The sequence below is a fragment of the Aplidium turbinatum genome, chromosome 10, assembly GCF_918807975.1.
Source record: "Aplidium turbinatum chromosome 10, kaAplTurb1.1, whole genome shotgun sequence".
NCBI lineage: Eukaryota > Metazoa > Chordata > Ascidiacea > Aplousobranchia > Polyclinidae > Aplidium > Aplidium turbinatum.
The window spans coordinates 2,071,999-2,099,721 of record NC_137481.1 but is presented as its reverse complement, the minus strand read 5'-3'; the positions used below and the strand labels follow the sequence as shown (position 1 = coordinate 2,099,721).

Below are 27,723 nucleotides of genomic sequence, written 5' to 3'. Positions count from 1 at the left end.
AAGGGACCTACCATCCGCGTGCTATGGAACATCGCGTAGATGTTTTCACAACTCGGCCACTGGAAAAAACACTGGCGCTTGCAAATCACTGGCGTTGACAATGGATTAGAAGATGTCGTTTACTAAGTTTGCTTAAATTAATGGTAATCTGTTGAAATTTCACTGCTTGAACCCGCCGCTACTGACGTTGAGACAGGTACAAGCTTTTGCAAATACATACGTGTATTCCAAGTAGTTTTAAATGCACTAATTCACGATATTAAATGTGTAATTGACGCATTAACAAAACACCGAAGTTAGTGAACGAACAGCAGACACAAACAGCATAGTAACCATGGCAACAGAAAGGCACTACTCGCAACCCTGATGTCCTAAAACGCAGCTAACATAAGCAGGAACTCTTCCGTGCTGAAAACCAACTTGTTCACTAAAGGTGAATTAAAAGAAGTGTCCACATACAAGAAGTTTGCGCTATCGTATGTCGAAGCTCAGTGGCTTGAAAACTTTAATAACCGAGGAAGCATCAATATGTACTTTTGAACATTAAGTGGACGGAAAGGCAAGACAACCAATCGTTGTGTCCACCATAAAAAATGGTGTTAAATGTCTTGCCCAAGACAAATGCGTACGCTGCTTCCGATAGGTGTCGAACCGGCACCCCTCGGAACGTCCCACAGCCGGGCAACAATGATTCACTGTGGAAGGTTCATAGTGGCTCACTAGACGTCGCGATTACCAGTGCAAGTTATCACTTAGAAATTGATTCAACGTCCAGGAAGAACCTCCGCAACACGACCGCCGTCTCGTGATACCGCCGAGGCTGCTACTTCTAGTACAGTATAACAAAGCTTGCGGGTGGCAATTGGTCTTCCATCTTGGTGAAACAACCACCGCTACATGTGGGTGGTGTTACAAGGGAGATGGAGCAAATAAATATTTACATAGCAAAAGTTGTGCAGTTGCAGCCAGCTAAAGAAATAAACACAACAATGAAAAAATATCGCAAACACTAATTCCACAGTGATGATGAAATACATGAACTCGTATTTGAAATACTGCCACACTACTGCTCTGCAGTGACACATATTTTTTGCTTGGCAATTGTGGAAAAGATTAATATGGTTGGGGCAGTGTGGCCCAGAGCGTATACAAAAATAACGCACCGATGTAATTACTAAGCATTCGACTAACAGTAAAGCTGTGTCTCACACAGTCGATGGTAGAAAGGCAAGGTGGAGCAGCTGCAATTAGCAGTCTGCTAGTGGAGCGAGTAGCAGATTGTTCTCCATTTAAAGACCAACGTGGTTTTAATGTAGCAGTTTTTCTAGCCTGTTTGAGCCAAGGGGTACAATTTTGTACTGAAATAATCTTTTCTCAACAATAATAAACGAACGTCAAGTGACATTATGGTGATTATTACCCTATAACTATAAAGGTGTAATCTGTAAACTACCACATGCTGTATGCACATGGTGCACGACTATTGCACTTACGCATCAAGCCTGTGTTGTTATTGAGTAACCAAACTGCACCACAATGGCACACTAGTTGGAAGTCGGCCAGTTAAGCTTAGTGGAAGTTACGTTACAACTTTAAACACGAGTGTTTTAGACACACAAGAGTATAACTGAAAGGGGCTGAACCTCATCTCATGGCAACAAAATTTGTAACCGATCCATAGCCATGTGTTTCTGATTGAAAGAAAGGCGAATACCCTCACACAAAATAAGCTAGGCCACTGCCTAGACCAGTATGTGACATTTGACACGTCATCTCAAAATGACATCTTAGATTTTTGTTGGTAAGTTACAACGACCAACTGCAAGCTGCTTTCAAACAAATCTACATGTTGGGTTTGTTTCCATATGACCACGTCATTCTGTGCTGATGGGGTGCGAAAAAAAAACGGTTTAAAACAGGTTAGGTTAGTGCTGAAGCTGTTTGGAACACAACGAACGTGCAAACCTTCCAAAACCTGGACAAGAGACAACCATACACTACAGTGGAATGAATGACATTTGCAGAAAGCGATACTGTAGTTACGGCATTACTCATCACCACCACCTAGTGACAAAGACTTCAGACAATCTTCCCCACGTAATGTCGCACGAGAGCTTTTAGTCTTCCCATCTTTTAAATGAACTTGTTGTTGGAATGGCAGCGTCTTCGCTGTCGTCGTCGAGTTCAGACAAGAAAGCAACTTTCTCCTGACTGGCGCTCGTCTCAGCAATCTCCTTGCTTCGGGCGTTTGGTCTGACGTCAACAGGTGGAGCATTGTTGTTGACAGTTGTGACGCCTTCACTGTTGCGGTTGCTTGCAGGCTGTGGACAAACAAGTTGTTTATACCCAGACAGCAAAATCCGCCATTTTTATATTGATTCAACATCTGCAAACGTTGAATCAATTTAAATTTGACGGGTTTTGGTGTCTAGGTACGCGTGGCGTGCAAGATAGCAAATTATTCAAATAGTTTCATGATTCAATTGCGAGACTTTGATCACTACACTCAAAAACCTGTGCGCCACACTGCAAATACGATATGCAAAACAGATTTCCTACTACTTGATCGTGTTTTTATTTCCTACTCCTACGTGAACAGGTAATATCAAAATAGCAACACAACCGTATTGCTTTGTTTTTAATGAAACTCTTAAAAACTGCATCTTGAATTAGCAAACGTACCAACACAGTAGGGATGGAGTGTTGAGCAAGCAGCTCTGGCACATAATGCGACAGTGAAGCAACAGAGAGCATTGATGACGTAATATTGCAATCCACAATCGTCATCATGGTTTCGCTGCAAGTATTAATGTTTATTGATGAGATAAGTTACGTTTTCTCCGAGTAAATGATTCTTATTGATCAACCTTGGAAACACCTCCATGGTTGGGAAGCGAAATGACTACCACAATGAAATGGGTGACGCAAGTACTTAAATAGCAATACCGGTAGTGAAAACACCAATTGACAAAGTGAGTTTGGAATAAGGTAGTGACAGGAAAAATGAGAAAAGGAATACCAATAAAAACATAAGGGGACAGTGCAGTCACTGCAGAAAACGGGTCGACCCTGATGTTTCGGGATGTAGACCAGGCTTCTTCGAAACAAAATGAAAAGCGAGAGCAATAGCGTATCAAGTAGCGAGTGGCAGTGATAGCAGATGAAGGAACTGCTCAATACAAAGTGATCAGTTTAGCAAATGTGAATCGTAGCATGTCCAACCACACAGTTTGCACTTACCCTCTCTGGTTCGGTTGCAGGCAGGCAATCGTATGAATGGAACGACGTCGTGACGAGTACGGTGGGGGTGGGGAGGAAGTTGGGGGGATTTTTATCACGTCATTATACAAGGGTAACTTGCAGTACCCAAGTATATCTGCCATAAAATAAATTATTGATTACAATCATTCAAGTCTGAACGTTAATACGCTAAACAAGAGAAAAGTACAAATAGGATCTATATTCTATAAAAAAATGTCCAATTTAACTAAGACCAGTCCATCAAACGTCTAACCATTTCAAGATAAATGGTGATAAATATTGAAAGACCTTAACTAGATCAAGATATAGCAGAAAAGTCTCTCTCAGTTGTACTAAGACCGTCATGCCATAGCTGTTTGCTACACTTACACAATACACAGTGGCTCTGAATACTAACAACATATCTCAACATTTGAAATGGTTCTTTAACTTCATGTGCATCAGCATGGTTCAGATCTGAGTATAATAAAGATGTTTTTTAAGTGCCAATATTTCATAAGAGACAGCAGATAAATAACACTTACTCTCATCTCTTGGTGGCCCAGGGTAGTTACAAACACCACTATAAGCTTCTCTATGTCTCCGTCTAGCTCGTTGTCGCCGCATACGAGTGTCTATTTTTTTCTGATGCTGATGGTAAAAGGAACAACACGATATCAAGAGTATGACACCAATGGCCAACCAGAACCCTGTAAAAGATGAGGAGTTAAACAGGAAGCTTCATTGTTTTTATGCAAAAAGCTATATTTTTTTATGGAAGATGACTCCCAGCCATGGCGATCTATACTAGATCCCCATACTCCCAACCCAATAAGTGATTGCGGCTTAGACAATCAAACGATGAAGCACATCCTCACCATCTGCACCCTTAGCCCTTCATGTGATGACAATGACTTCAAAAACAATACAACCAATGCTCTTGCCTGGCTCCGACACTGGCATGACAAGCTATGAATGAATGACAAGCTATTTTTTAGTTCAGGATTCTTGAAAATCAGTTTTTCCAACTAAACAAAACCCTGATAGCTAAAAGCTTAAATTTAAAGTGTGATGCAGTGAAAAGCTTGAAAAGTGAAAATTATGCACTGCTTTAAATCCCAATCATGGAGGTAATTGTGGAGTAGTGGGTGCAACCTTCCCCAAAACAGCACTATGTAAAATTTAACACATAACAGACAATTAGTTTGAAGACTATACTTGGCTTCTTGAAGCCAGCCACAAAGACCTCAAACATATCTACGAAAATCATATTACACTCCTATTAGGAAATACTTTGCTCACTCCTAATGACTAGTGCACACCTACAAACATTGAAGACTTACACCACAGTTCATAAACATAAAGACAGCACTGGCCCTCCTCACAACAATATCCAACTGTGCATTTGTACACAGTCCCATCTGTTTGGTTGCAAGTCTTTGCAGCCTGAAAAAAAAATAATACAACTTATTGTATATATACAAAAAAAGCAGAAAGTATCACATTAAATTGTTGAAAACAAATTTTTAGAGCTTTTGTCACACAAGCCCTGTCAGTATGGCTGAATTCAAAAATAATTTATTTTGAAAAGTTTAGTGATCAAGTTTTATTATGGAATAATGATATTCCATAATAAAACTTTAAAATAAAAAAAGGTTCATTATGATTATACTAACTTTGGGACAAAGACACCACAATCAGTGAACTTAAAATCTGTTCTTCAGTGGTCTTCTTTAAAAAGGTCTACTTGTGGAATCTTGATTTTAAATTAAGTTAAAATCAAACGGAAGAGATTTTAAGATGTCTAGAAAAGGCTGCTTAAGTGCTTATCTTACAACGGACAACGCTTTACTTCTCTCCATAGCAATCTAGCTACGACTCCTCAGATTGTATAAAATATAGAATAGTCAATCGATTCAGACAATTATCCACAAAATTGTTAAAAACAGTTAAAAAATTTTGGACCAAAGACCTTTATTTATCTTGCATGAGCATTACAAAGTGAGCTTTATTTTTTATTATGTAGAAAAAGTAATTAACTGTAATAAAACTGTGTCAGTTCCTTCAACCACTTACCACATGTTCAGACCTTCTATTGCTAGTGGAAAAATCTAACAGGTGATCACCAGGCCTTCCCATGTTCTACGTTGCCACCAGTCAAGTAAAACTGGTTAAAAATAATACAAGTCCCAACACTCGAATAATAACACTTGCTACTTGCTCAAAAAGATTTTAAAGGTAAAATAAAAGCATTGTAACGAGCTGCTATGTATCGTATCCATATACATACACTCATACAGTGTTTATTCGAGTATAAGAGACGGAATTGTGTACCTGATGTTTATTCACAAAGTCGGAATGTGACAGTTTGACAAGCTGCATGTATGATTTCAAAGTGCATCTTCAAAATTTTGTATCATTTTACAAGGTCTGAGTTAGGGGTGTGACTTATATGCGAGTGCAGCTTATACTCGAATAAATACGACAGAACAGATAAAGTTATTCTATACAAGAGATTTAATGCTTCTCCAAGCTTTCAACAAGCTGTGGTAAACTTAGCAGTTTTTATCGTTTTCAAAGAAATGCATTTCTTAGCAAACAGTCTGTCTTGTGCTATCAGAACACAAAAAATCACCGGTATTGATAGAATGTTCATAAAAGCAATGGACTTATGCTTTACATAAATTGCAATGTGCATGTGTAAAATGCATTGAAATACATATTGTCATTACAAACTTAAAGCTTGCTGCTCACTGCTCAAATGCATTGTTCACTTTGAAAGATGAAGCACTAGAAATGATAACACAAATGTTGTATAGGTAAACATACAATTTTTATTTACTGATTGAGAATTCACTTGACCACGTTATGTTGCAATAGCTATTTTTATCATGTATGGTAGCCATACCATGCTTCCCTAGTCACTCAGCGGAAGAAAAAAAAAAACTTTATGTAAGATGTTTGACAAAAGCTGGTTTTTATAGCCTTGTAACTAGCATTCTGTGTCAACTTGCATAGCCATATGTGTGCAAAACTCCATACCAAGACAGTAAACCAACCGTTTTTACATTGATTCAATGTCTGCAGACTAATTTTAGGTACATAATAATATAATATAAAGTAATAATAATAATAATAACAATAGAGTAGTAATAGAATATTATTACATTTAAATAAGTGTTGCACCTGATGATTGTTAGGCCACCTAGCATAAAACATTAGATAGCCAATTGTACTTGCTAGATAACATATTGTATAGTCCATGCGTGAATTTTCTACCTTGGTGGCAATTTTGACCACTTCACAAATATTTTGCGATTGAAAATGATAGAAAACAAATTAACAGTTTGTTTATGAATAATGTTTTCTCAACTTGTGCAAATTTCATGATTTTGTGCCAACTATGTCACTTGTTTTCTGCTTTACAATCATTTAAGAAAACTTTGTTTTAAAAAAAAGAAAAAATAAGACTTCCGGACTTTCTAACAATAAAACTGTTATTTTTTGAGCGTTAACTATTTAGAGTTTAGACGGAATTGGACCTCAAAATAGCAATCACAAAATGCATTGTTGTGACTTTATCACACAACAATACCACCACATTATTACAGCATTCAGTATGAAAATATCTCCCTAATAAAAAAAGAATACCTGGGTAAGTTAACAAATACGATTCTCAGAGGTTCTTGAAAAAAAATCCAGATACTCACACGACACGCATGGACTATATCTGCTTTAATGACTTTTCACACAAATGTCATAAAGTAAAATAAATCTTTTAAAGACAAGTATTGTAATGAATAAAAAGTGCTTACCCAAGTATCTGTGTCTTTAGAGTAGGTAACTCTACACTTCACGTTTTGTAGTAAGATGAGCACAACAAATAAACTGAACAGCTTTTGCATGTTGTGCACTCACACACGATTTCCTTCAATTGATGTTTTAGCTTCAAAATAGTTAAATAAACTAGAGATGTTTGAACTTACAGAAGCAATAAGATGACCTAAACATAAAAATACATAAATTCATTTATGACATAGACTATACATTAAGAGGTACCTAACCTAATGGACGGAATAAATTCACAGGCAACAAGACTTAACAAGCAGAAACGTTACTTTCTCAACCTTGGTGACCAGGTTTAGTCAGTGGTTCACAACTTCGGAATTCATTCACATGCATCAGTTTCTGTTATTTTAAGGTGTGCTGGAGAAAATGGTATATCTAGCCTGGCATAATTACAAGATAAAAACATCTAAAAACGCGAAACAAGATCAGCCAACCTTCATCGCAACCAACAAAACCTAGCCTACATTGATCAGTTGTTGACAAGCTCAAAGTAACTGAGAGATACGATGCGACATTACTACTAACTCAAATAGAAAACATCTACTTCATCGAGTAGCACTCTCTTGGGGAAAACACCTCATCAATCTCCCAGGTCAGCAAAATACAAGTGAATAACTTCCTCTCAAAATGAAGAATTTAATGAGAATGTGAGTCAACCGGTCGGCGTTTCTGAGGCTGCTCCAAACCAGAACGAGCTAGTTTCAACAAGGTACATAAAGCTTGAAGGTTCGCCTTTTCTACAGCAAAGGATAGTTTGACGTAAGTATGTTGACATTTAAATCAACATGTATTCAAAATTAATGTTTTTATTTTTTTTGTAAATTATATGAATTGTGTTTTTGATTCAAAAATCGACCTTTTGTGTTACAATTGTCAAATAATTTAAAAAATTAATTTTGTTAAAATACCTTTTGTTGCAACTTTAGCTTCCAGAGAAAACTGGCAACGTCGAATGACTGCCAACCTTGCTGTTTTTCGCTCTAGCTACCATTCATTGTGCAGCGCGGCATTCAGCAGTGAAGAGCCCAGCTGACTTCATCACGTGATGTTTGTACACAACGTAGGGCCAGCGGGCAGACCACACTTTAAACAAAAGAACACTGGCAAGCCCAGTTCTGTGACCGCCAAACAGTCAAATTCTAAAACGTGAACGTCTTTGCACATTTAACACCAAGGACACAGTTATTTATGACAAAAATATAATCGGCTCGTCAGCGTTTTTCCTCTGGAGATTATATGATGTATTCATGTATTCACAATACGTTGCAACAAGGACTGATAATAAAATTCAGCTATATTTACAGGCTTTCAATTAATTCAATTGAGAAGTAGTAGCAAAATTATCGAGAAATTAAATTAGTGGTTGAAAGAAACTAAAATAGATTGTAAGATATAAAAAATATAAATGGCATAAAATAAAAAAATTTGCAAGAAATAAAAATGAGTAGAAATTTAAAATAATTAAAGTGCAAAGCAGTAATGCACAACACAACCGGCCTTCGTAGTACTGTTGTATTTTTAGGTTTCAAATGTTAGTTTTGATAAAACAAGCTTAAATATCTCTTGTCCTAGCCCTTTCTTCATCGAAAAACAGTTAGCCTAAGTAAAAACAGCCTAAGTTTAATCTAAGTTTTTAAAACTCTTTTAACCTGTTATTGAGACTTTGAAAACAATGGTTATAAAAATACTGACATGCGGATTTAGTGTAGCCTACTTGTTATGTGATTATGCCAGTTATCCTGCTTTGACACTAATCTGTGATCGTTAAAACAGCGAAAAACAATGCGCTGTTTGCCTATGACAAACAAACAACAGTTCACTCACGATACGTTGCATCTCGGATAAACCCTGGTTCAGCTGAGTTGTGTACTAGAAACCGCTTCTTGTTATTATATTTGTTGATGGAAACATTGTAAGTTGAAATCGTAAATGGGAGAAAGCGACCGTTTGGAATTCAGAAACGAACGCTTGACTTGCTGAGTCTAAAAAAAGCAGTTTGCAAATATGACGTCATGAATATTGAGTTTGTTTTTCCCGACTTTGCGTGGAATTAGCTTGTTGTTTTTGTGAATATAGAATGAAACTGTTTGCTAAAAGTCTATTTATATAATTTCATGTGTTTTTCTGGTGGCAACTAGCAAGCTGCCAAAAAGTATTGAAACTGATACCAACTTGATGATTAGAAGGGATTAGAAAAATGCTGTGATTAAAAGAATGCAAGAAATAAATCATTTTTTTCTTGGTTTTTTCTTCTGTTGAAACACAATTTCTGTCGGATTTATCAAAGTAAACATCACTACGGTGTCATCATCATAATGTCTTTACTGTAATCTTTTTTACATCACTTCAACGTATGCACGTTCGCATCAATGTTAAAAGGAACTGACTTACCGGCTGGGTGGCGCAGCTGGAATGACGTCACAGCAACAAGAACATTCCAACTGAGAAATTCAATACTATAGATGTGGTGACAGATGCCAATAAATGTAAAAACTTTTTAGTTTATCAATGTATGTTTTGAAACTTTGTTGGCTAAATAATAGAGTCCAAGATCTTTAGTGAATTTTTATTTAAAGATAAATTTTGGCCAATATCAAGAGAAACCACCACCGATGCACAAAGTAACTCCATACAAATATCGGGTAAATGGTTTGGTTAGCATGTGGTAACTAAGTATTGATATAATGGTTAAGTTAGGTTATTTCACAGCAGTTTACGGTCCCTTTTGCTTCTCACTTGTCTAATCAATGACGATTGACAGAGTTGCAAGTGGCAGCGGTCCGCTTACAGTGGAAACTGTCTATAGTTACTCTAGTTACTAGTAGGTAACCTAGCCATCCTAATCTTAAAAAATAACGATATTCTCGTGAAGATGCTAACTGCAAAGACATGAAAAATGCCTAAACACGTATTGACTACAGCAAGTAACTGACTGGTAACAGAACTAACTATAGCAGGTAACAGAAGCATTTTCATTTTTATTCTATCCAGGCTTAATATTTCGCACAGCAGTTAAAGATTTAGATTAAGTGGACGGGAAAGAAAGCCAATCTTCGTTTTCACCTTCAGCCATGCATTTACGTGTGTTACCTAAAACACAGCCGCCTGCTCTTGAGCGGTGTCGAACCGTCGTCCTCTCGAACACGGAGCCAGAGCTCCCACTACTCGGCTATGCAGCCGACGATTTCCCACGACAATTTTCATTGGCAGAAGCTACTGATAGTTTCCACTGTAAGTATCATGTGGCCTTAATGTTGCTTCAGTAGCATGTCCATTTATCCAGTGAGTCAATTGATGCTGCTTGTTACAGAAACCAGCTTGCGCCGCTGACTTTGCACCACTCAAATATGTTTATTCCTGCAATGCACTTCTGTATGAAGCTGCCAGAGCCAATCAAAGTTTTACTCTGGAAGCTTTACTGAGTCAACCGCAACATTTCGTATTGAAGATCGTGCTGAAATGTGCTCTGGTAACTTTTGCGCCGCTCCTGCATCCAGTTGTATGCATTTTATTTTTTTTTTTATTTCTTTTGTTATTCGAATATGGACATTTTTGTCTGATGCTAATAAATAAGTAGCCTAACAATAATATGATGATGATTTGGCAGTGTTGTACGCGTCATTGAAATGATTTGACGGCGTCAGCGCAAATTGCCAAAAAACTTTACGGCGTAAAGGACTGCGTAAGCTCTTAAAGAAATTGACGGCGTCAGCGCTAATTTCTAGCGCTAGTTTTTGCCAGCGTCTCATAAAACGCAAATATTTCAACCAAGTTCAGGCTAACAATAGCTATAAATAAAGAGCAGGTATTATGTTTTGAGACTGTAATTGTAATCAGCTGCTCAGCCTATTAGTTATTTCCTTGCAGAAAAACAAGCATTTCAAAACGTTTGTCTGACAATCTGCTGCGTTTGGGACGCATATTCAGGGGCGCCGAAGCGATTTTTGACTGGAGGGGCAGGAGTATGAAATAAGGGCACTTTTGTTGCTGAAAGGCCAATTTTTTTTTTTTAAGTTTTAAGATAAGATATAGCGATAATGCTCATCTATCAGCTCATTATCGAGTAATGATAGCCTACAAGTATCCGCTATACAAAGAACAATGGCAAGGAAAGGCATCATGCTATTTTATAATCATGTAATATAACTTACTGTGATGGAGAATTTTGTGTCGTGAATATTATTTTGAGGCAAAAATAGAACATTATAATTAGGCTAAAAGCGAATAGCATAAATTGTTATATTGCAAAGTGTGCAGTAGCTTACATGACCTTAAAAGGGCACCATTGCCCCCTCTTTCCTCCCCATCCACAGAAATTTGAGAGCAGGGGGCATCCGCTCCCCCTGCTCCACCCCCGGTTCCGGCGCCCCTGCGCATATTGTCTTTTCCAAGTGAAAACATGCGTTCCACACCAGCGCTGGTTGGTATTGGTGTGTTGTATTTCAAAAGCAAGTTGAAAACGTTTAGTCGGAAAGGTATCACTGTTCCAAGCGTGCTGTGATAGTTTAGCATGTATAAATCTTTTAACGAGGTCCACTGCACCAACATCGCTCTTTTCAGGGGCATAGAGCTCTTGAAACAAAGTATATTCAACGTCCGCGATGCCATTCATGGATTTTTCGCTTTCGGTCTCTGATCCCTCGTTGTCAATACATGGGTGATCACCATTTGGCGAACTTCTTTCGCATGTATTCCAGGGAGCCATTCCAACCAACGCAAAAGCCGGTAATTCGGACGAGTCGCGCAGGCCAGAATACATTGTGAAACTCTTATTGTGAAACGAGATTTTCCATGAAAACAAAAAATGACGCTTAGCGCTTGACGCTTAAAATCGGCAAAATAGTTGACGGCGCTATCACTTCCGTCAACTGAAAAATAAATTGACGGCGCTAGCCTCAGCGTCAAAAAAAAGTTGACGCCGTCAATTTGACGGCGTCAACGTACAACACTGTGATTTGGACATCAGCGCCAAGTAAATATTTTTTGTTTAAAACCAAGCAACACAACCAGATTCATTGTTCAGCTTGTGCTTGTTGTGAGCAGGGCAGTGTAGACTACCCCCGCGCCCAGGCGCGGATCTATGGGGAGCCCAGGGGGCCCGCCCCCCCCCCCCCCGAAATTTTGTGAGAAATTGTTGAATGGTTTGATATGCTTCTAAACAGCTGATATTAGTCCCACAGCGGACTTAACGTATCCGGGGGGGGGGAATTATTTTATTATTTTGTTATTATTAAGGTTTCGATTATACATTTTAATAGCAACATTTGTTGGAGCTGGCTCAGCTGAAACCAACGCTGAGCCAAATGACGTCAGTGGAAACAATCTGAAACCTGAATTGTTTTATAGTTTTTAGTCTTCATCATAATTTCAATCAATTACCGTAGGCTATATGCCTGCAAACATACAAATATCCAATTGGTCATGGACACACTGCATACAGGGTTTTAAACCAGATTTCAAGTTTACTTTGCATGCTTAGCAATTTTTATTCCAGCAAAATTTATTGATGAACATGGCTGTTTTACTGTCTATTTTATAGCATATCGTATATGTCGTAGACTCGTAGTATCATTGTTCACAGTGGCGTAGCCAAGGGGGGAGGGTTGGGGTTACAACCCCCCCCTTTTGGCACGCGTGTGACGTCACGATATTGAGAATGATGCTTTCAGTCTCTATGTCTCTAAAACAAAGTTTGCCTAATTTTAAGCGAAACTGCATTAAAAGAGCGAGTTTTGCCAATACCAAACATTCAAACATCTCAGCCAGGAATTGGCAACAAGAAAACATAGAGACTTATAGCTATATTACCGAAAAAATGCCGAGGAAAACATGATCTTATCCTTTTGCTATGCCACAGGACAGCACCATTTTACAGGAATATTTATACCCATATTTTTGTTGAAAATGCTCTCAGAATGCACCAAATTCAAAGTAATTTTTCAAAAATTTCTGGGGGAGGCCCCCCAGACCCCCCGTCGCTGGGTGTCGCCTTTGGCGAACACGCCGTCGGGCTTCGCCCGCTGGCCGTCAAAACCCTCCAAATTCCTGGCTACGCCACTGATTGTTCATATCTGTTTTATCTTTTTCTTACTTTTTAATTTATTTTCACATTTTCTGCCCCCCCCCCAAAAAAAACTCCTAGATCCGCGCCTGCCCGCGCCCCTTGGTAGGGAGGCACTGCCCCCGCACTCCCTGATAGGGAGGCCTACGGATGTTTTGGAGTTTCTAAATTTAACTGCTGCATTCTTTAACTGACCTACTGAAGATTTTACTATGCCGTTAAAACGTTGTGCTGAAGAGAATTTAACATTGGAAACCATATCTTCTCATCCCTCGATACTTGGATGCAAGTATGGGTCTCACCGTTTTTACATAACGTCTTCTTCTCAAGACGTGTTCCCTTGTGACGAACCGATTCGTTCAAACCACATTAATGGTGCTGCAAGATTCAATCAACTCTCAGATGGCTGGAAGGCAAATCATACGTTTTTTTATTGATCCAATGTTTGCAAAACGTTAATTCAACGTAAAAATCGGCTGATTTGCCGTCGTCGGTTGCTATTGCTGGTTTATGTTGCAAGATTCGATTTTGATGTGACATGTTCGAGATACTTCCCATTTGTATAGTTCACGTCGAAATAATGTTACTAGACGTTACATTGTTTCGAGAACACGTGCTCCCAGTGTTAGTTATGGCAAAGAACCTTGAATTATTTCTCAAGAGGTGTTTGTGGTCTTGTAACTAGTTCTGTTCATTTTTTTACATCGTTTTGAAGTCTGGAGACGTTGAAAAAATGAGTTTGCCAACTGAATAGTTTTCTTACAGTTTCCTAAGGGAGAAACCCTGTAGCAAAGCCAGAACAATTTATTTGAAACTTTACATTAGCAAATGTCAGGACTACCAGTACTTATCTTAAACCACTTTGTGCCCGTTCATTTATGCAAAGTCTTTCAGTGAGTAATTTGTTGCGAAAAGTTTCTCTTCCCTATTCGGATTGTTTTTGCAGCTGGCAGTGAACACAAAACACGTAACTTCACACTAAAAGGTTTTAAATCTCAAGGTTCAGTGGCTACTTTCGTCATGCGACCCTTCAAACAAAACAGACTGCTCGGTGGGAAACCGAAGACGTTGAATCGACATAAAAAAAAGATTGATTTGAGGATTGAGTGTCAGCCAGAAGTTGCGCCATTCCATTCAACAAGAAGCACATTCAACACAGAGTTACCTTAAACAAATTGAACTGAAAGCTTTTATTCCTAATTTGTTCATACTGTATTTCGCGTCAAAGTCGTCAACCTTTGCTGATCGGTGACATCATCAGGGCTTTTGTTGCCTTCACATGATTGGGAATGTTTGGTGAAGGCGACACCTAGTAAAATAATGTCTGACTTGTGGCCAGGCCTGGATTAACCATTGTGCTAGGGTGTGCTAAAGCACAGGGGCCCCGCAGACAGAGGGCCCCACTTTTCCTAAAAATGAAATACATAAAATAAAATGACAAATTTTGAATAACAAATTACAATAATTTACAAAAGAGTTGCTAAGAATTTCTCGTTTTTAATTGATCTTCACGCACCAAAGGAACAGATTTTACAGAGTGTCATGAATTTAGCAAAAGAATTTCCTGCTGATGTTGATCTCTGTCTTGTTGGTGAACTTTTGAATTTCTACCTGTATCTTAAAAAGGCTTATGGAAATAAAGCAAGTTTTAGTCATGAAAACATGTACCAGATAATAAAGAATGACAAATTAAGGTGAAGCTGCTTTTCCTAATGTAGAAGCAATTCTTAGATTGTTTCTTTGTATGATGGTCACTAACTGTTCTGGAGAAAGATCATTCGCTAAGCTGAAAAGAATCAAAAACGTACTTCGGTTTACAATGACACAAGAGCGGTTGGCTAATCTGAGCCTTCTCAGCATAGAATGTGATGAACTGCGACTTCTCAATTTTGATGCTATCTTTACAGACTTTGCAGCAAAGAAAGCCAGAAAAAAGTCGTTCGACTGAATTTCATGTTTGTTTTCTAAATCCTATTGGTAGTTAGTAGTGAATGAAAGAGCAGTTTAGAATAGAAATTCAGAATAACCTTTCATTGCAATTTGCAGTGTAGTGTGCAGTACTAACAGTGGTCCCTTGCTACAATGTTTTCCCTTGCACGGTTTCGTTGATTTAATGTGTGTGATTTTGCATCCATTATAACGTAAACATTGTTGACTTGATTTGCACATGCTTATTTAATCATCGATCACGTGCTATTTCAAAGTTATCTAACTAGCCTAAGCAAGGCTCGGTTTCTTCTGCAAGCGAAACCAGCTTACTTCCATTACGCTCCACGTAAGCTGGTAAGGGCCCCCATAAAATTCATTAGCACAGGGGCCCCATTTGACCTTAATCCGGGCCTGCTTGTGGCCCAAGTACAGGGTGACCCAAAAAGATGCGTACCCATGAAAATTTCAATTGTGACTTTGATTGAAAAGCTATTTATTTCAAATTACAACCACACATTATTCAGTTTATGGAAGACCATTGACTAGAGTTTCAGCTTTTTCTATCAATTTTTAGTCAATTTATGGCTTTCCCAAGATGTGTTCCAAATGTGAAAAAAATCGAATAAAACATGGGTACGCATCTTTTTGGGCCACCCTGATTTATGTATGAAGCTGCCACTATGGAAAACCAGCGAACATTCCACCTCTATAGCTCGGTTGGTTCACGGCATTAAGAAACGACAAGATCACGCGACCCTGGTTCGACCCTCGAGGTTTGCGCTTGATCAACGCATGAACTGCTCTTCATTCAACGGCACTTACTGGATGGAATAATTCCCCGACAACAAAACTTCAACAACAAGCGGAAACTTCACTTTGTCAAACTCGGTAAGCTTTGACGAAAATTGATAACCAAACGATTTTGAAACTCTGACAGCATGCAGACTCCATTTTTTTTACTCCACCCTGCTATGACAAATGTTAATTTTTGATTTTATGTTCACAAAATGAACTTTTCCGCGACTACTCCTCGACCCTGAACGCCCTCACAAACACCAATAACAATTGCCAGACAAAAATCTAGTGTTCCGTGTGTTTAAAAAGACTGTCAGATGTCAGTGTCCAAATAAAAAACGCTAAGCTATGTTACAAAGCTACTTTACGCCATCGATTTGCTGCATACATCACTACACCTACAAATGTTAATTATTGCAGTTTCAATTTGCAAACTGCAACGCGTTGCAGCAAGCAGGCGCGAGAGCACCTTGCCGCTGATCAAACGCTGGAAAATCATTCATTGACGGAAACCTACTCAAGTCCAGATGGAGACAAATTGCTAATCGCGGCAATACCCCGGTCACGTACAGACGTGGTGACCTCATGTTTGTAGGCGAACTACATGCAAAGTACCACGCACGTTGTATGCAAATCAAGGCCATGTATCATAGTAAATAAAATGAATTAGCTGTGTGGTTCGCATCACTGTTTAGAATTTTACATTTGCGTTTGAAGTTTTTACCAACTTTTTATTGAAAAACGCATTGACACAGGCCCAACTACCGAGATCGACAGAGTTTCCGATTATTGAGGAGCCAACTGAGCGATCGGGGCAAATTGTTTCCTGCAAGAAATAATTTGTATGTGCCAGATTACCAGACAGTTTATTGAAAGTCATTTCAGTTGCTAAGGTATTGCAAATTTTATAGAAGTTTTACCACCGGCACTTGTTGGGTCAAAACTGTGTCCAGATGATGATTTCATTTATAGATTGAATTATCGGTAGCTCGAGCGCGTCACCACGCGGAAGATACAACAGTGGTCGAAAGCTATTTTTGAAATCAATGCACGAGGCATATCACGCAGCAACAGTCAACCAGTCTTATTTTAACGAGGAATCGGTTACAACAGTATCTTGAATTGAAAAATTCAACGTTCACACAGTATCTAGCCTACAGTGCAATGATATGCCACATATTACTTCCTATTCAAAAGTTTGCAATACGTACGTCTGCTGGGTACATTCCCTCACTTGGTTGCTCATTTTCACTCTTGCTTCTCGTATCTTGTTCTTCATAACACTTCCTTACCTTATCAGCCCTATGGCGTGAAACAATAAAACGTCATATAAAGGTTTGCGCGATTCTCTTTCCGACGACGTCACTTGAAGTGTTCGACGCAGATAGGAAAAGTTCCTGCTGTATTTTTTTAACGTCTAACGACCATGTGACCGACTCTCCCAACACACTATGATAAATGGGGGGGGGGGGGTCACAACACGGGTTCTTGTGTAGGCCTACCCTCAGCTTGCCACCCCTTATAGTAAATTGGACTTTTAAGTATAGGCCTACAACTCCGTCGCAAAAAAATGAGTCAATCTGTGGTGTATCAAGATCAACCAAGTTTAGAAGACTCGATAGAAGACAGTACACGATAAGTAACTGCAGACCAGAGGATGAGGTTGCTAGTTGAAGCTCACAACTACAGCACTCATGTGAACGGACGCTTCCATTCAACATTTGTATTCCAGGCGATTGAGCGAACAAATTAACACGAACAGAGACAACCAGCACAGAAAGCGCCGTGGAACCGAATTAAATTGCACTGACTCATCACACGATGTTAGAATCTAGTGCAGTCCTGGCAATGTCCAGGTGGTGGAATTATGGTTTGTTGGGTAGTTTGGTGATACTCATAGATTGATAAATAAAAGCGTGGTGGTCTGGTGGACATATGCAATGAATTCATTATCATTACAGTCAAGATCACAAAACACATATTTCTCAACCCTGTTTTCAAATCAAAACTGGTTCAAAAATTGCAATGAACGTATCAAATCTTTGTGTTGAAATCCTACTGCCACTGTGCCTTTGCAAATTCAGTCCAACACCAAAGCACTTGTCCAGTGGTTAATTTAGACGTGGCTAACCAAAGATGAACGAAGCCTATTTGAAAGCTTCATCCTGGCAGTTTTAAGACTTTGAACATCTTGCACAGTCCGAGGCAAAGAACATTAAGAGAACAACGAAGTAGCTAGAAAAGAAGTTAGCTAGAGGGGGCCCATTCCATGTCTAAGCCCTCCTTGATTATTTCACAGGCTTGCGACTGCCTCGTCGAATCATGACGATCAAGGTCAACAACAATGTATCAACGAAAAACGATGGAATTGTTTAAAAGTTCATTCACTGATCGCCCATGGCGCGGTCTCTGGCCTGTAGCTTGGCCACGATCCGCTCCAATTGTCGCTTGGCCTCGCATTGGGGAAAGTTGTTCATGTTGTAATACTGGGGAGCCACCTTCACGAGCCTGCAAGAATACACATCATGACGTCAAACAGGATATGACGTTTTGAGAAGCACATTCGATCATCTTCTCGACTAGGAAACCGCAAAGTTACGCAGTGCTGTCAGTCCTGCATATTACAGTATATGTGTTCTACTGTGTAATTACTCGATTTTTTTCCTCGTGCTGGAAAGACAAATAAAAAAACATCTCTCTCTCACCATGGTAATAGCAGTGCCGTAGCATTGCAGCTGCCTACAGATAAGTTGACGCAACAAAACGCAAAATTTGAGCCGTGCTTGAGACTGAAATTTGGTCCCAAGCAAAAAACATTGTGCATGGTCGCAAGATACTGAAACAAATTCTTCGTGCAAACCACAGCACTATTTCAAAGACGCCGTGCAAGGACAGACCAATGTAATCGCGCTAGCACACTTCATGGTGGTTTGGTGTGAGACTAGCTCGATAAGAAAACCGGTAAGACATTCACTTTATAAACAACGGAATAAGAGGAGCCACTGTGCAAAGCAAGGCGGGCGATTGGTGAAGGAAATATTGGAATCGAGAGTGAAGACAATAACAAAATCATGAGCCTGATGTGGGCCATCGAAAGGCCTCATGTGGGCCATCGAAGGGCCTGATGTGGGCCATCGAAGGGCCTGATGTGGGTCATCGATAGGCTTCCGTTGATGACTTACCACTCCGGCTTGACATCAGAACAAGTCCTGATGTAGTTCTTGGTGGTGAGTACGAACTCGTTGTAGAGAACCCACTCAGGCTTGTGGTCCAGACAGGTGGACGGGTGAAGCTGGACCACCTGGTTGTCCTTCACTGTCAGGTAGTGGCCCGTGCGTTCCAAGTGCGCCACCTAGTGAAACACAAGTGTCGGATTGCAGAGGTTGAGTTCAAGTTGATAAAATAACCAGAGTTTACCGTGAATTTTAATCAAGTAAATTGCTCATCTTTAGTGGCATCCACAAGACGAGTGGCACCAGCACAACAAATGAGGGGTAAAAGCTTGCGAAGTTTGTAAAGTTTAATAAACCAACCATGCTGATTTCAAGTTACAGAATACAGGAAAAAATTATTACTTCCGTAATACTTTCAGTTCAGCCTACTGGTTGGCAGTTCTATTTAACTTTGGTACCTTATCTGGGATAAACAATAAACATGCAGCACGCGAGGGCACCTTGATTTAAACAACCGCATATTTTTGTCGGTGCCTCCATGGTGTAGCTTCCACATCAATAAAACTAACATGCGATGTTATCTGCTATTTGTACTTTGAATAAATAATTGTGGAATGATGCCGAGAAAACTTGATTGATCGGCAAAGTATGGAATACAAGATTTTAATTTCCTAACAGCAGCCAACCTGCATAAAGAATCCAGCAACTAACGCCTTCCTAATGTTCAGGTAATAATCCCGGCTGGTGAAGTCGGTGCTCCGTCGCGGAAGCGCAAATCTGTCCATGATGCGGGCCAGCTGGGTGCGCACGTTGTCGCACTGCGCCAACGAGCGGTTGTTGATGAAATTGTCGAAGCACCACTGTTGGGCGCCCTGATCTGTGAAGACAATTGCACATCGAAGTTGCAAGTAGGCTCCAGTCGCGGGGTTCAGGTGATCAACTGATCAAACACTGTTACGGTGAATTTTAAATATATACAAGGATTACACTATTAGACCTACAATCATAACAATATGAAGATATACAAAAGATTGCGTTTCGCTTTCAGCAGCATGATCGTTGCTTACTTCACAATGTAGAAGTAAACATTTGTGACGTAAACAACGATGAAGCAAGCAACATGAAGATAGATGGAAACTTCACATGCGACGATGATATATGAAGCTAATCATGAAAAAAAAAATACAAAAGAATCGACCGATTCTGCAAACGGAAACAAGCTCCGGGCTTCATCTACTAAAGGCGGCACAAACAGATGATGATGATGAAGAAGCTGATAACATTATCGAACTCACTCTGTTTGTAGGCGTGGTACACGTTCAGCATAGTCAGGTGGTCGCCGTCTATATGAGCGAACCGCATTTTGGCCTCGTCCGCTTGTTTCTTTGAATCACCGGGGCGCACGAAACACTGGGGAACTGGCCAATCACAACAGGGGACGCGCCAGAGGTGGCAGCGTCGCGCCCGTAAAAGTTAGTTCATGCAACTAAATACTAAACTAAATTAATGAGACACGATTTGATGTATGACTTATTAAGCATAGCGATCTATATATAAATCTAGTTCATTATTGGTTTGGTGGCGATAGCACAAAGGTGGCTCAAAAGCACACAAAAATATAAACAAAGACTCTATTTAATTAACTACCACTCAAACTATCAACTTATTCTAGCAATTTTGGCTGCTAACAGATCGGCCTCCAGTCAAATTTAAAGCTGCACGTTGGTATGAACTGTGCATAAAATTCGCCGTTGATTAAAGCTACGAACGTGCTAAGACATTGAATCTCCAAGTAATTATAATAAATGTGTTTTATACCGCGTTATCCAGTATTGATACGCGTTGCTGTTGGCGCTTTACAATGCAGACAATAGAACAACTATATTTAAAAAGCTCCACAATAGTTGATAGTTTAAAAGCAAACATCTTGAAATTACAGGAAAGTATAAAGTTTGATTGACTCGATAGTTTACAGTTTTTATAATTTTAAAATATATATATCGTTTAAATATGTAATAACTTGACGCAATGAAACGTGCTGTGAATAGAATGCAATTTAAACCGTTAAAGGCAACTCCTCAAACGTACGATATACTTCAAATTTGAGAGGTGGCTACAAATATCTCATAACAAAGAGCAAGCTTAAGAAGATTATTCTTCATACCCGAAAGCATCGCAGTGATGCTGAGAATCTCGTTGGAACAATTGTATTCACAACTAGCCACCAACATCTTCGACAACTGGGGGTCGAGGGGGAACTCGGCCATGATCGCCCCCAATTCAGTGAGGTCCCCATCGTCGTTGAGAGCGGCCAAGTAATTGAGCAACTCCAAGGCGCGCATCAGAGTTTCCGGAGCTAAATTTAAAAACAAAACTGAACATAAAGAACATATAAACTACTTGCTTATTAAAAGAATACCAAACTTCTAAAGTGGCAAGTAGCAAAAATGTGGCAAGCATGATGTTTATAGCGCTACCTGGAGGATCCATGAAGTCAAAATGTACAAGATCATCAATCCCCAACTTCTTGAGATGAAGAACCACAGATCCGAGATTGGAGCGGAGGATCTCTGGGTAGGTGTTCGCCTGAGAAGGAAGTTCGTGTTTGAAAACTCAAGTTTGTGCAACGGTGCTTTAAATGTATGAAGGAATTTTTCAATTAAAACAAAACAAAAAGAAGTTAAGTGAGTGGTTTAATTTAAATCGCACGAAGTCAGGAATCAAGAAAACAAAATTTAAGTGAAACCAGGAAAGAAATACTGGCTCCAGAACATGACTATAATTTATACGAACATAGTTTTGTGTCTAAACCTCACAAAATTTCCATCCTTGAACAAACCTGCATCTCCGTCTTGTAGGCCTTCTCCGTGTACAACCGGAAACACTTCCCTGGACGTGTTCGGCCGCCACGGCCCGATCGCTGCTGGGCGCTCGCTTGACTGATAGCGGAAACTAGAAGAGACTCTACACGAATCCGAGGATTATACACCTGAAACGGAGACTAATATAGTAACCTAGGGGTTCTTAGCTAGAGATGCAGGCACCATTAAGGGGTGCGGCGAGACATGTTAGCAGAAGATGTATGGATGCTGAATCATTCGGGTTTGCTTTTAAATCGTTCTCGTTGCCGCCTGTCGAAAATTATTGCGTTGCATTTTGTGAAGTTACCTGCACGACACGATTTCAAAATAGAGCGAATTACACATCCTAAACACCGAAAGGCATCGATTCAGCGTGGGCTGCTTTCACTGAAGTCTAAAAGATGACGCAACAATACAATGAGCGTCAAGGAAAGCGGGAAAAAGCTAATCTACAATCTGGTGGCCATTGTGGCAAGACCGCATGTATTAGGCAGCATCTGGCAACTCTGTCGGTATCGTTGTTACCTTTTGTTTGGAGAAGCCAGGATCGATCACAAAAACAATCCCATCGATGGTCAGTGACGTTTCAGCGATGTTTGTTGATACTACCACCTAGTGGACGAATAGACAGTGTTATGCACACACCAACGGAGCTATATTTGAACAGTTGAAGATGTATTATTTTGAAACGTATTATTTTGAATCATAAGCCTAGCAAGTATGATTGTTTTAACCAGTTGATAATTTTGCTGTTTATTTTTAACGCATTTATTTTAGAAAACAGTCATTTCAGACTCATAATAATAATAATAATAATAATGTTTTTATTTGCGCTCATTGCGATAACATGCAGTACAGTGCGATCACAGATACGATACAACAGATAACAGGAAGCAGCGAAGTGACATGTAGTCTTGGAGTCAGCTGCTCCCCTTATTTTGGCTTGCCATTAAGTGTCTTTGCCGAGACACAGCCGCGTGCTCTGGAGCGGTGTCGAACCCACGTCCTTTCGAACGTCGTGCAGACGTTCTCACCACTCGGCTACGCAGCCGACAGTAAGATTGAAAATTACAAAAAATTTTCCTCAAGACTTATATTTTATTATAGAAATAATTCTAGAAATAATATAAATCCACATTTTATATATAGAGTTATATTTTGGACATTTTTAAATCTGATTTTAAAAGTTCAACCAACCTCGTGAAAATGAACGATCCTCAGCACTGTGCACTAATTCTACATAATTTGTCGAAGAAAAGACATGCACAACACAAAGTGGAAAGTGATACTTGCCTTTCTGCCGATTGCCCCATTGGGTTTCTTTGGTGGAGCAGATTCAAAGATTCTCTGTTGCTGGGCAGGGGGCAAAGTGGAGTACAAGGGAATTATTTTCAAGTCCCCAATTTCAGGACCCAAGTTATCCAGTTCAGATTTCAGTCTGCGACACGCTTCATCGATTTCCTGAAGCAGTCAAGCGTAACGAGATGACGAAAAGCAAAAAAAATGGATGACAAATAAGTGAAGATGATTATAACTTTCAACTTTGAAGATCACTTTTTGCATCAAGATCATCATTTGGAGGTGAATCCGGCCACCCTCGGTAACGGGCACACCGGATTAAAACTGGACTACTACTACATCAAGAGAATCGCAGAAACCGCAGCAAATGTATAAACAAAATTAGGGGATAGCCACTAAGTTTAGCAGCTCATAGCGGATTTTACAGATAAGCTTTGTTTAAAAGGGATCATTAACGTTGCTCTGGTCACCTAGCGACATACAAACTATAAACACGACCAGCAGTTTACTAACAGCAAACAAGTGATGATCTCCTGAGATGAACTCACAAAGATTAGAGCCAACTATATCGGTGAGCAATGTATGCCGCTCAGTAGTTGCTGCATAAGCTGCAGTGGATGAATAAACAGCGTCAAAATAATTATGGTACTGACGAGGCCAAGGGTACGAAACAATTCGGTCTATCGCTTCGTTGCATCCACGGACGACCGTCAATGCAAGTTTGCAAACGGTAGGGGGTACCTCCTGCCCGGTGAGAAACAGAAGCATGTCTCCTTCCCCCTCCTCGCACATGTGGATCTGGATCACTGTCCTTATCGCGGCTTCCAGGTAGTCTCGCTCCGGTTCAGGGGTGTAAAATATTTCGACAGGATGGGTGCGGCCAGGGATGGTGAGGAGAGGGGCTTCGTTGAAGTAATGTTGGAACTTCCCGGCGTCAAGAGTGGCGCTCATGACAACGATCTGCAATGAAATACAACGTCAGAACAACATCAAAACTTTCGTTCACTTTAAATTGAGACATTTGTGCCTACTAAAAGCCCAATCGTGTCATAGATGAGTTTAAATTTGTGCGGTGCAGCAGCGACGTTCAAAGATTTTTCATTTAACGATACCTAGTGGATGTAATAATTCGTAGAAAACTCAAACGGAAACTCTACTTTAGCAATCTTGATGACAAAGCTCGCCTGAATCGTTTAAAAGCAGTACAAGTTTGCGGAACCACCTGGATCAAGCATCGGAAAAGCTACTTCAGTTCCCCAATAATCATGGCAGCCAATCAAACCACTTACTTTCAAATCTGGTCGTTGTTTTAAAACCTCCTTGAGCACTCCCAGAAGGATATCGGTTGCTAGAGTGCGCTCGTGAGCTTCATCAAGCAATATGACGTCATAGCGCTCCATGAGGGGGTCAGCCATGGCCTCTCTCAGCAACATACCGTCGGTCATATACTTGAGGAGGGTTCGGGGTGAAGAACAGTCTTCGAATCTAAACCAAGATTTGCTTCATGAAAACTGAGACGCCACTTCAAGACATTTTTAAACTGGCCGCATTTACAATGAAATCATTTGCATAGCGCAGCATTGAGAAATGAGGGAGTTGCATAACTGTGATAAAAGCATAACTTTGTCAGACCAAAACCATTAAAACTAATATCATCCTTAGCCCCTCTTACAGAGATCGAATATGCTATTTAGCAGCCAAGTAAGTAAATCCAAATTGTACTTATCAGAAAATATCAATTAAGACTGACTTCACACACAGAATATTTCCACAGGTTTGCGAGTAGATGCGTTTATCTCTATTCTATGACTTTATGGTACGGTATAGAAATAAGGTATATACAGTACATCAAGCTCATGGTCAGTAATCTACTGTTTATCAGTCAAAAAGCATTGGTACGTAATAATTACAGACCTAATGGAATATCCGACTTCTTGCCCAAGCATGACGTCCATCTCCTCAGCCACACGTTGAGCGACACTCATTGCTGCCACCCGACGGGGCTGTGTACAAGCGACACTCTTCCGCGAGGCGGGGGGCCTCGTTGCCTGCACATACTCGACACACCATTGGGGTATCTGAACGTCGAACCAAAGTTAGAATAAAAAAATTAACCACAAGTTTACAGCTAACTGCATTTTAGTTGCTATTCAAGTAGTACAGACCATGCTACGTCTATACCGTACAGTGACAGAGAGGTTGACTGGGACAATACTTGTTACGTTACAAAAACATTAAATTATGCCAGCATTATGGAAACTTATAAACAAATATGTATGGCTGGTAAGGGTTCAGATGAATTAGAAATAGCATAAATGAAGAAAATGACATTTGGAATGATAAAATTGAATATATATTCCTACAAAAGACATATCATACAACAGACATACAATGTAGGAAAGTACTATCAGAAAATACCTGTGTTGTCTTCCCTGAACCGGTCTCTCCCACCAAGACTATGGATTGATGTTTTCCTAATAAGCTCATGAACGTCTCCTTGTATTCCCATACAGGCAGCCCCAGTCGCTTCTTCAGGATGTCGTAGTACTTCTGGGTGTATGGCAACTTGGTGTATGAGTTCAAAGGAACCTGAAATGATTCAGACAACGTTTTGTGGTAGTTTCACAAACACTTCAACTACACTTCTGATAAATCAACCTTTTCGATCAGCGAAAGTTACATCTATAGTTTATATAGAAAGAAAATGCACACTACATTACACAATTATATACATCTTAAATATCTGGTTTGACCAATATAGCTGATGTGATAATAGTCTAAAGAGCAGCTAGGGCTAAAAAGTCAAGAAGCCATGTTTTAAAGCAAACCTAGGCACAAGATGATAGTGCAACAAAAACCACTAAATAATCATTTGCCAATAAAAACATTTCTTATGATAGCACCAAGGCATTCCTGAAATGTTTGAGATGTGTTTGGCAGACAAGTGGATGTGACATGTCAAATTGTTACAGAGGCCAAGAGAAATGACTTGGCATGTTTAAGGCACATTTAAAATGAAACATCAAACTACCGGTGTTGGAGCAGCAATTTTGTTCAGCGAAGAAGATGATGAAGATCGTGATGATGACGACTTCCGATCACGATCATCCCGATTGCGGTCATCTCGATACCTGGAAGTGAGACCAGTTAACACTTTACAGTTTACACACATAATGACTGAAATGTTAACGTCTGAAGATGAGTTTGTTGCTTTAAACTCGAGAAATATTGTAACCTGGTAATGTGGTGTGGACATAAAGCAAAGCTGGCAAACCACCTTGAACCACAAGAGCTGTTGCAGAAAAATTACCACTTGGCGCATCTACAAACACAGCACAGTGATTGTAAGTCATAGAGAAGCAAGGAATGCATAAGGTTTTCGTCTGAACCAGATTATGCAATGCCACTTACCTATCATTATCTCTATCCTTTGATCGATCTGATTTCTTCTTTCTTCCATAATCATCGCCAATATCCAAGCGATGGCGTTTTGACATTTTGTGACAAACAAAAATTATTGCTACAACACCAGTACTCTAGATTGCAAAAAACACAATGCAAAAAAGTTTAGATGATGAGCAGCAAATATTTTGGACACACGTATTAGCATAAGCCACACAAGAAGACAACGTGCCGACATATGTATGAATACACATAGTATGATGATTCAATTAAAATTCGCAAAGAGTGATTATAACTGGACATTTGGTGGTTTTTAATGTGAAGGCTTGGCAGTGTACAGTAGACTACATTATCTTTCATTGGAGATTTTCTATGGCAATTCGTAATGCACCAGTATCAGAAAATGCTCAAAAAGTGGTAAATTTGTTTGTGGCTGTATTCCGTTTATTGATTAATTGGCTGTGTGTTAAAGTTAAATCAAACTAATGCGACTCCAACAAGCACCGATAAGGCCCAACAGGTCATCTGCCACCTAACAAAGTTATGCGTTGATATATTTACTACACATTTCACTGTTAATATGCATAAAAACATCTTTTATAGAGAAACTAAAACAAAAATAGTAGACCTACTATTTTGCACTAAGCCACTGACCTGACACCCTACAGCTCTCAAGCACAAGTTAACTTTGATCAGAAATGTCTCAATCTGTTATACCCAAAAATTAATTGACCATGCCCAATGTACAAACAGATAAAATCATGAAAACAAAATATCCGCCCAATCAAATGTTTTTTAACCAGATTGACATTAAACATTTAATGGAAAGTTGGACGAATTACAGTAGAATTCGCCTATAACGACACCTCTAGGGGATTGCAAAAACTGACGTTATAGCCGAATTGACGTTATAGACGAACTACCGCAAACTATTCCAAAACTGTCTTTTGATTAAAGAAAGAGGTGTATAATCCAGTCAGGTTCCACAGGATCGTCGCCATCACCATCATCATCGGCCTCCTCTTGTACGTTATCTGCTGCGGCAGTTTGTACATGCATGTCATGCAAAATGTCGCTCTCTGTTACTACTTCACGAGTTATGACGTTTGCATCA

General features: G+C 39.6%; 2 protein-coding genes across 3 annotated transcripts; both read right to left on the bottom strand.

Annotated features, from left to right (window-relative positions):
• Positions 1 to 210: 210 nt before the first annotated feature.
• On the bottom strand, positions 211 to 7,239 carry LOC145777917 (uncharacterized). Of its 2 annotated transcripts, XM_082589280.1 has the most exons (7): positions 7,056 to 7,189; positions 5,317 to 5,407; positions 4,584 to 4,686; positions 3,786 to 3,950; positions 3,241 to 3,376; positions 2,683 to 2,797; positions 211 to 2,321 (listed from the first exon to the last, which is right to left on the bottom strand). In XM_082589280.1, the coding sequence occupies exons 2-7, from the start codon at positions 5,377 to 5,379 to the stop codon at positions 2,118 to 2,120; spliced, it is 786 nt and encodes a 261-aa protein (XP_082445406.1). In that variant the 5' UTR covers positions 5,380 to 5,407; positions 7,056 to 7,189; the 3' UTR covers positions 211 to 2,117. The 2 variants fall into 2 exon arrangements, with proteins under 2 accessions (XP_082445406.1, XP_082445405.1); XM_082589279.1 differs by lacking the exon at positions 5,317 to 5,407 and having other exon boundaries at positions 7,056 to 7,239.
• A 10,327-nt stretch (positions 7,240 to 17,566) lies between these two features.
• LOC145778731 (putative pre-mRNA-splicing factor ATP-dependent RNA helicase PRP1) lies at positions 17,567 to 26,739 on the bottom strand. The gene is made up of 15 exons (XM_082590291.1): positions 26,619 to 26,739; positions 26,239 to 26,338; positions 25,626 to 25,796; positions 25,122 to 25,285; positions 24,497 to 24,692; positions 23,949 to 24,167; positions 23,202 to 23,369; positions 22,434 to 22,520; positions 21,887 to 22,036; positions 21,525 to 21,633; positions 21,212 to 21,403; positions 20,343 to 20,465; positions 19,734 to 19,924; positions 19,057 to 19,226; positions 17,567 to 18,382 (listed from the first exon to the last, which is right to left on the bottom strand). Exons 1-15 carry the CDS (start codon positions 26,702 to 26,704, stop codon positions 18,259 to 18,261), a joined length of 2,250 nt encoding a protein of 749 aa, XP_082446417.1. The 5' UTR covers positions 26,705 to 26,739; the 3' UTR covers positions 17,567 to 18,258.
• Between the last annotated feature and the right edge of the window lie 984 nt (positions 26,740 to 27,723).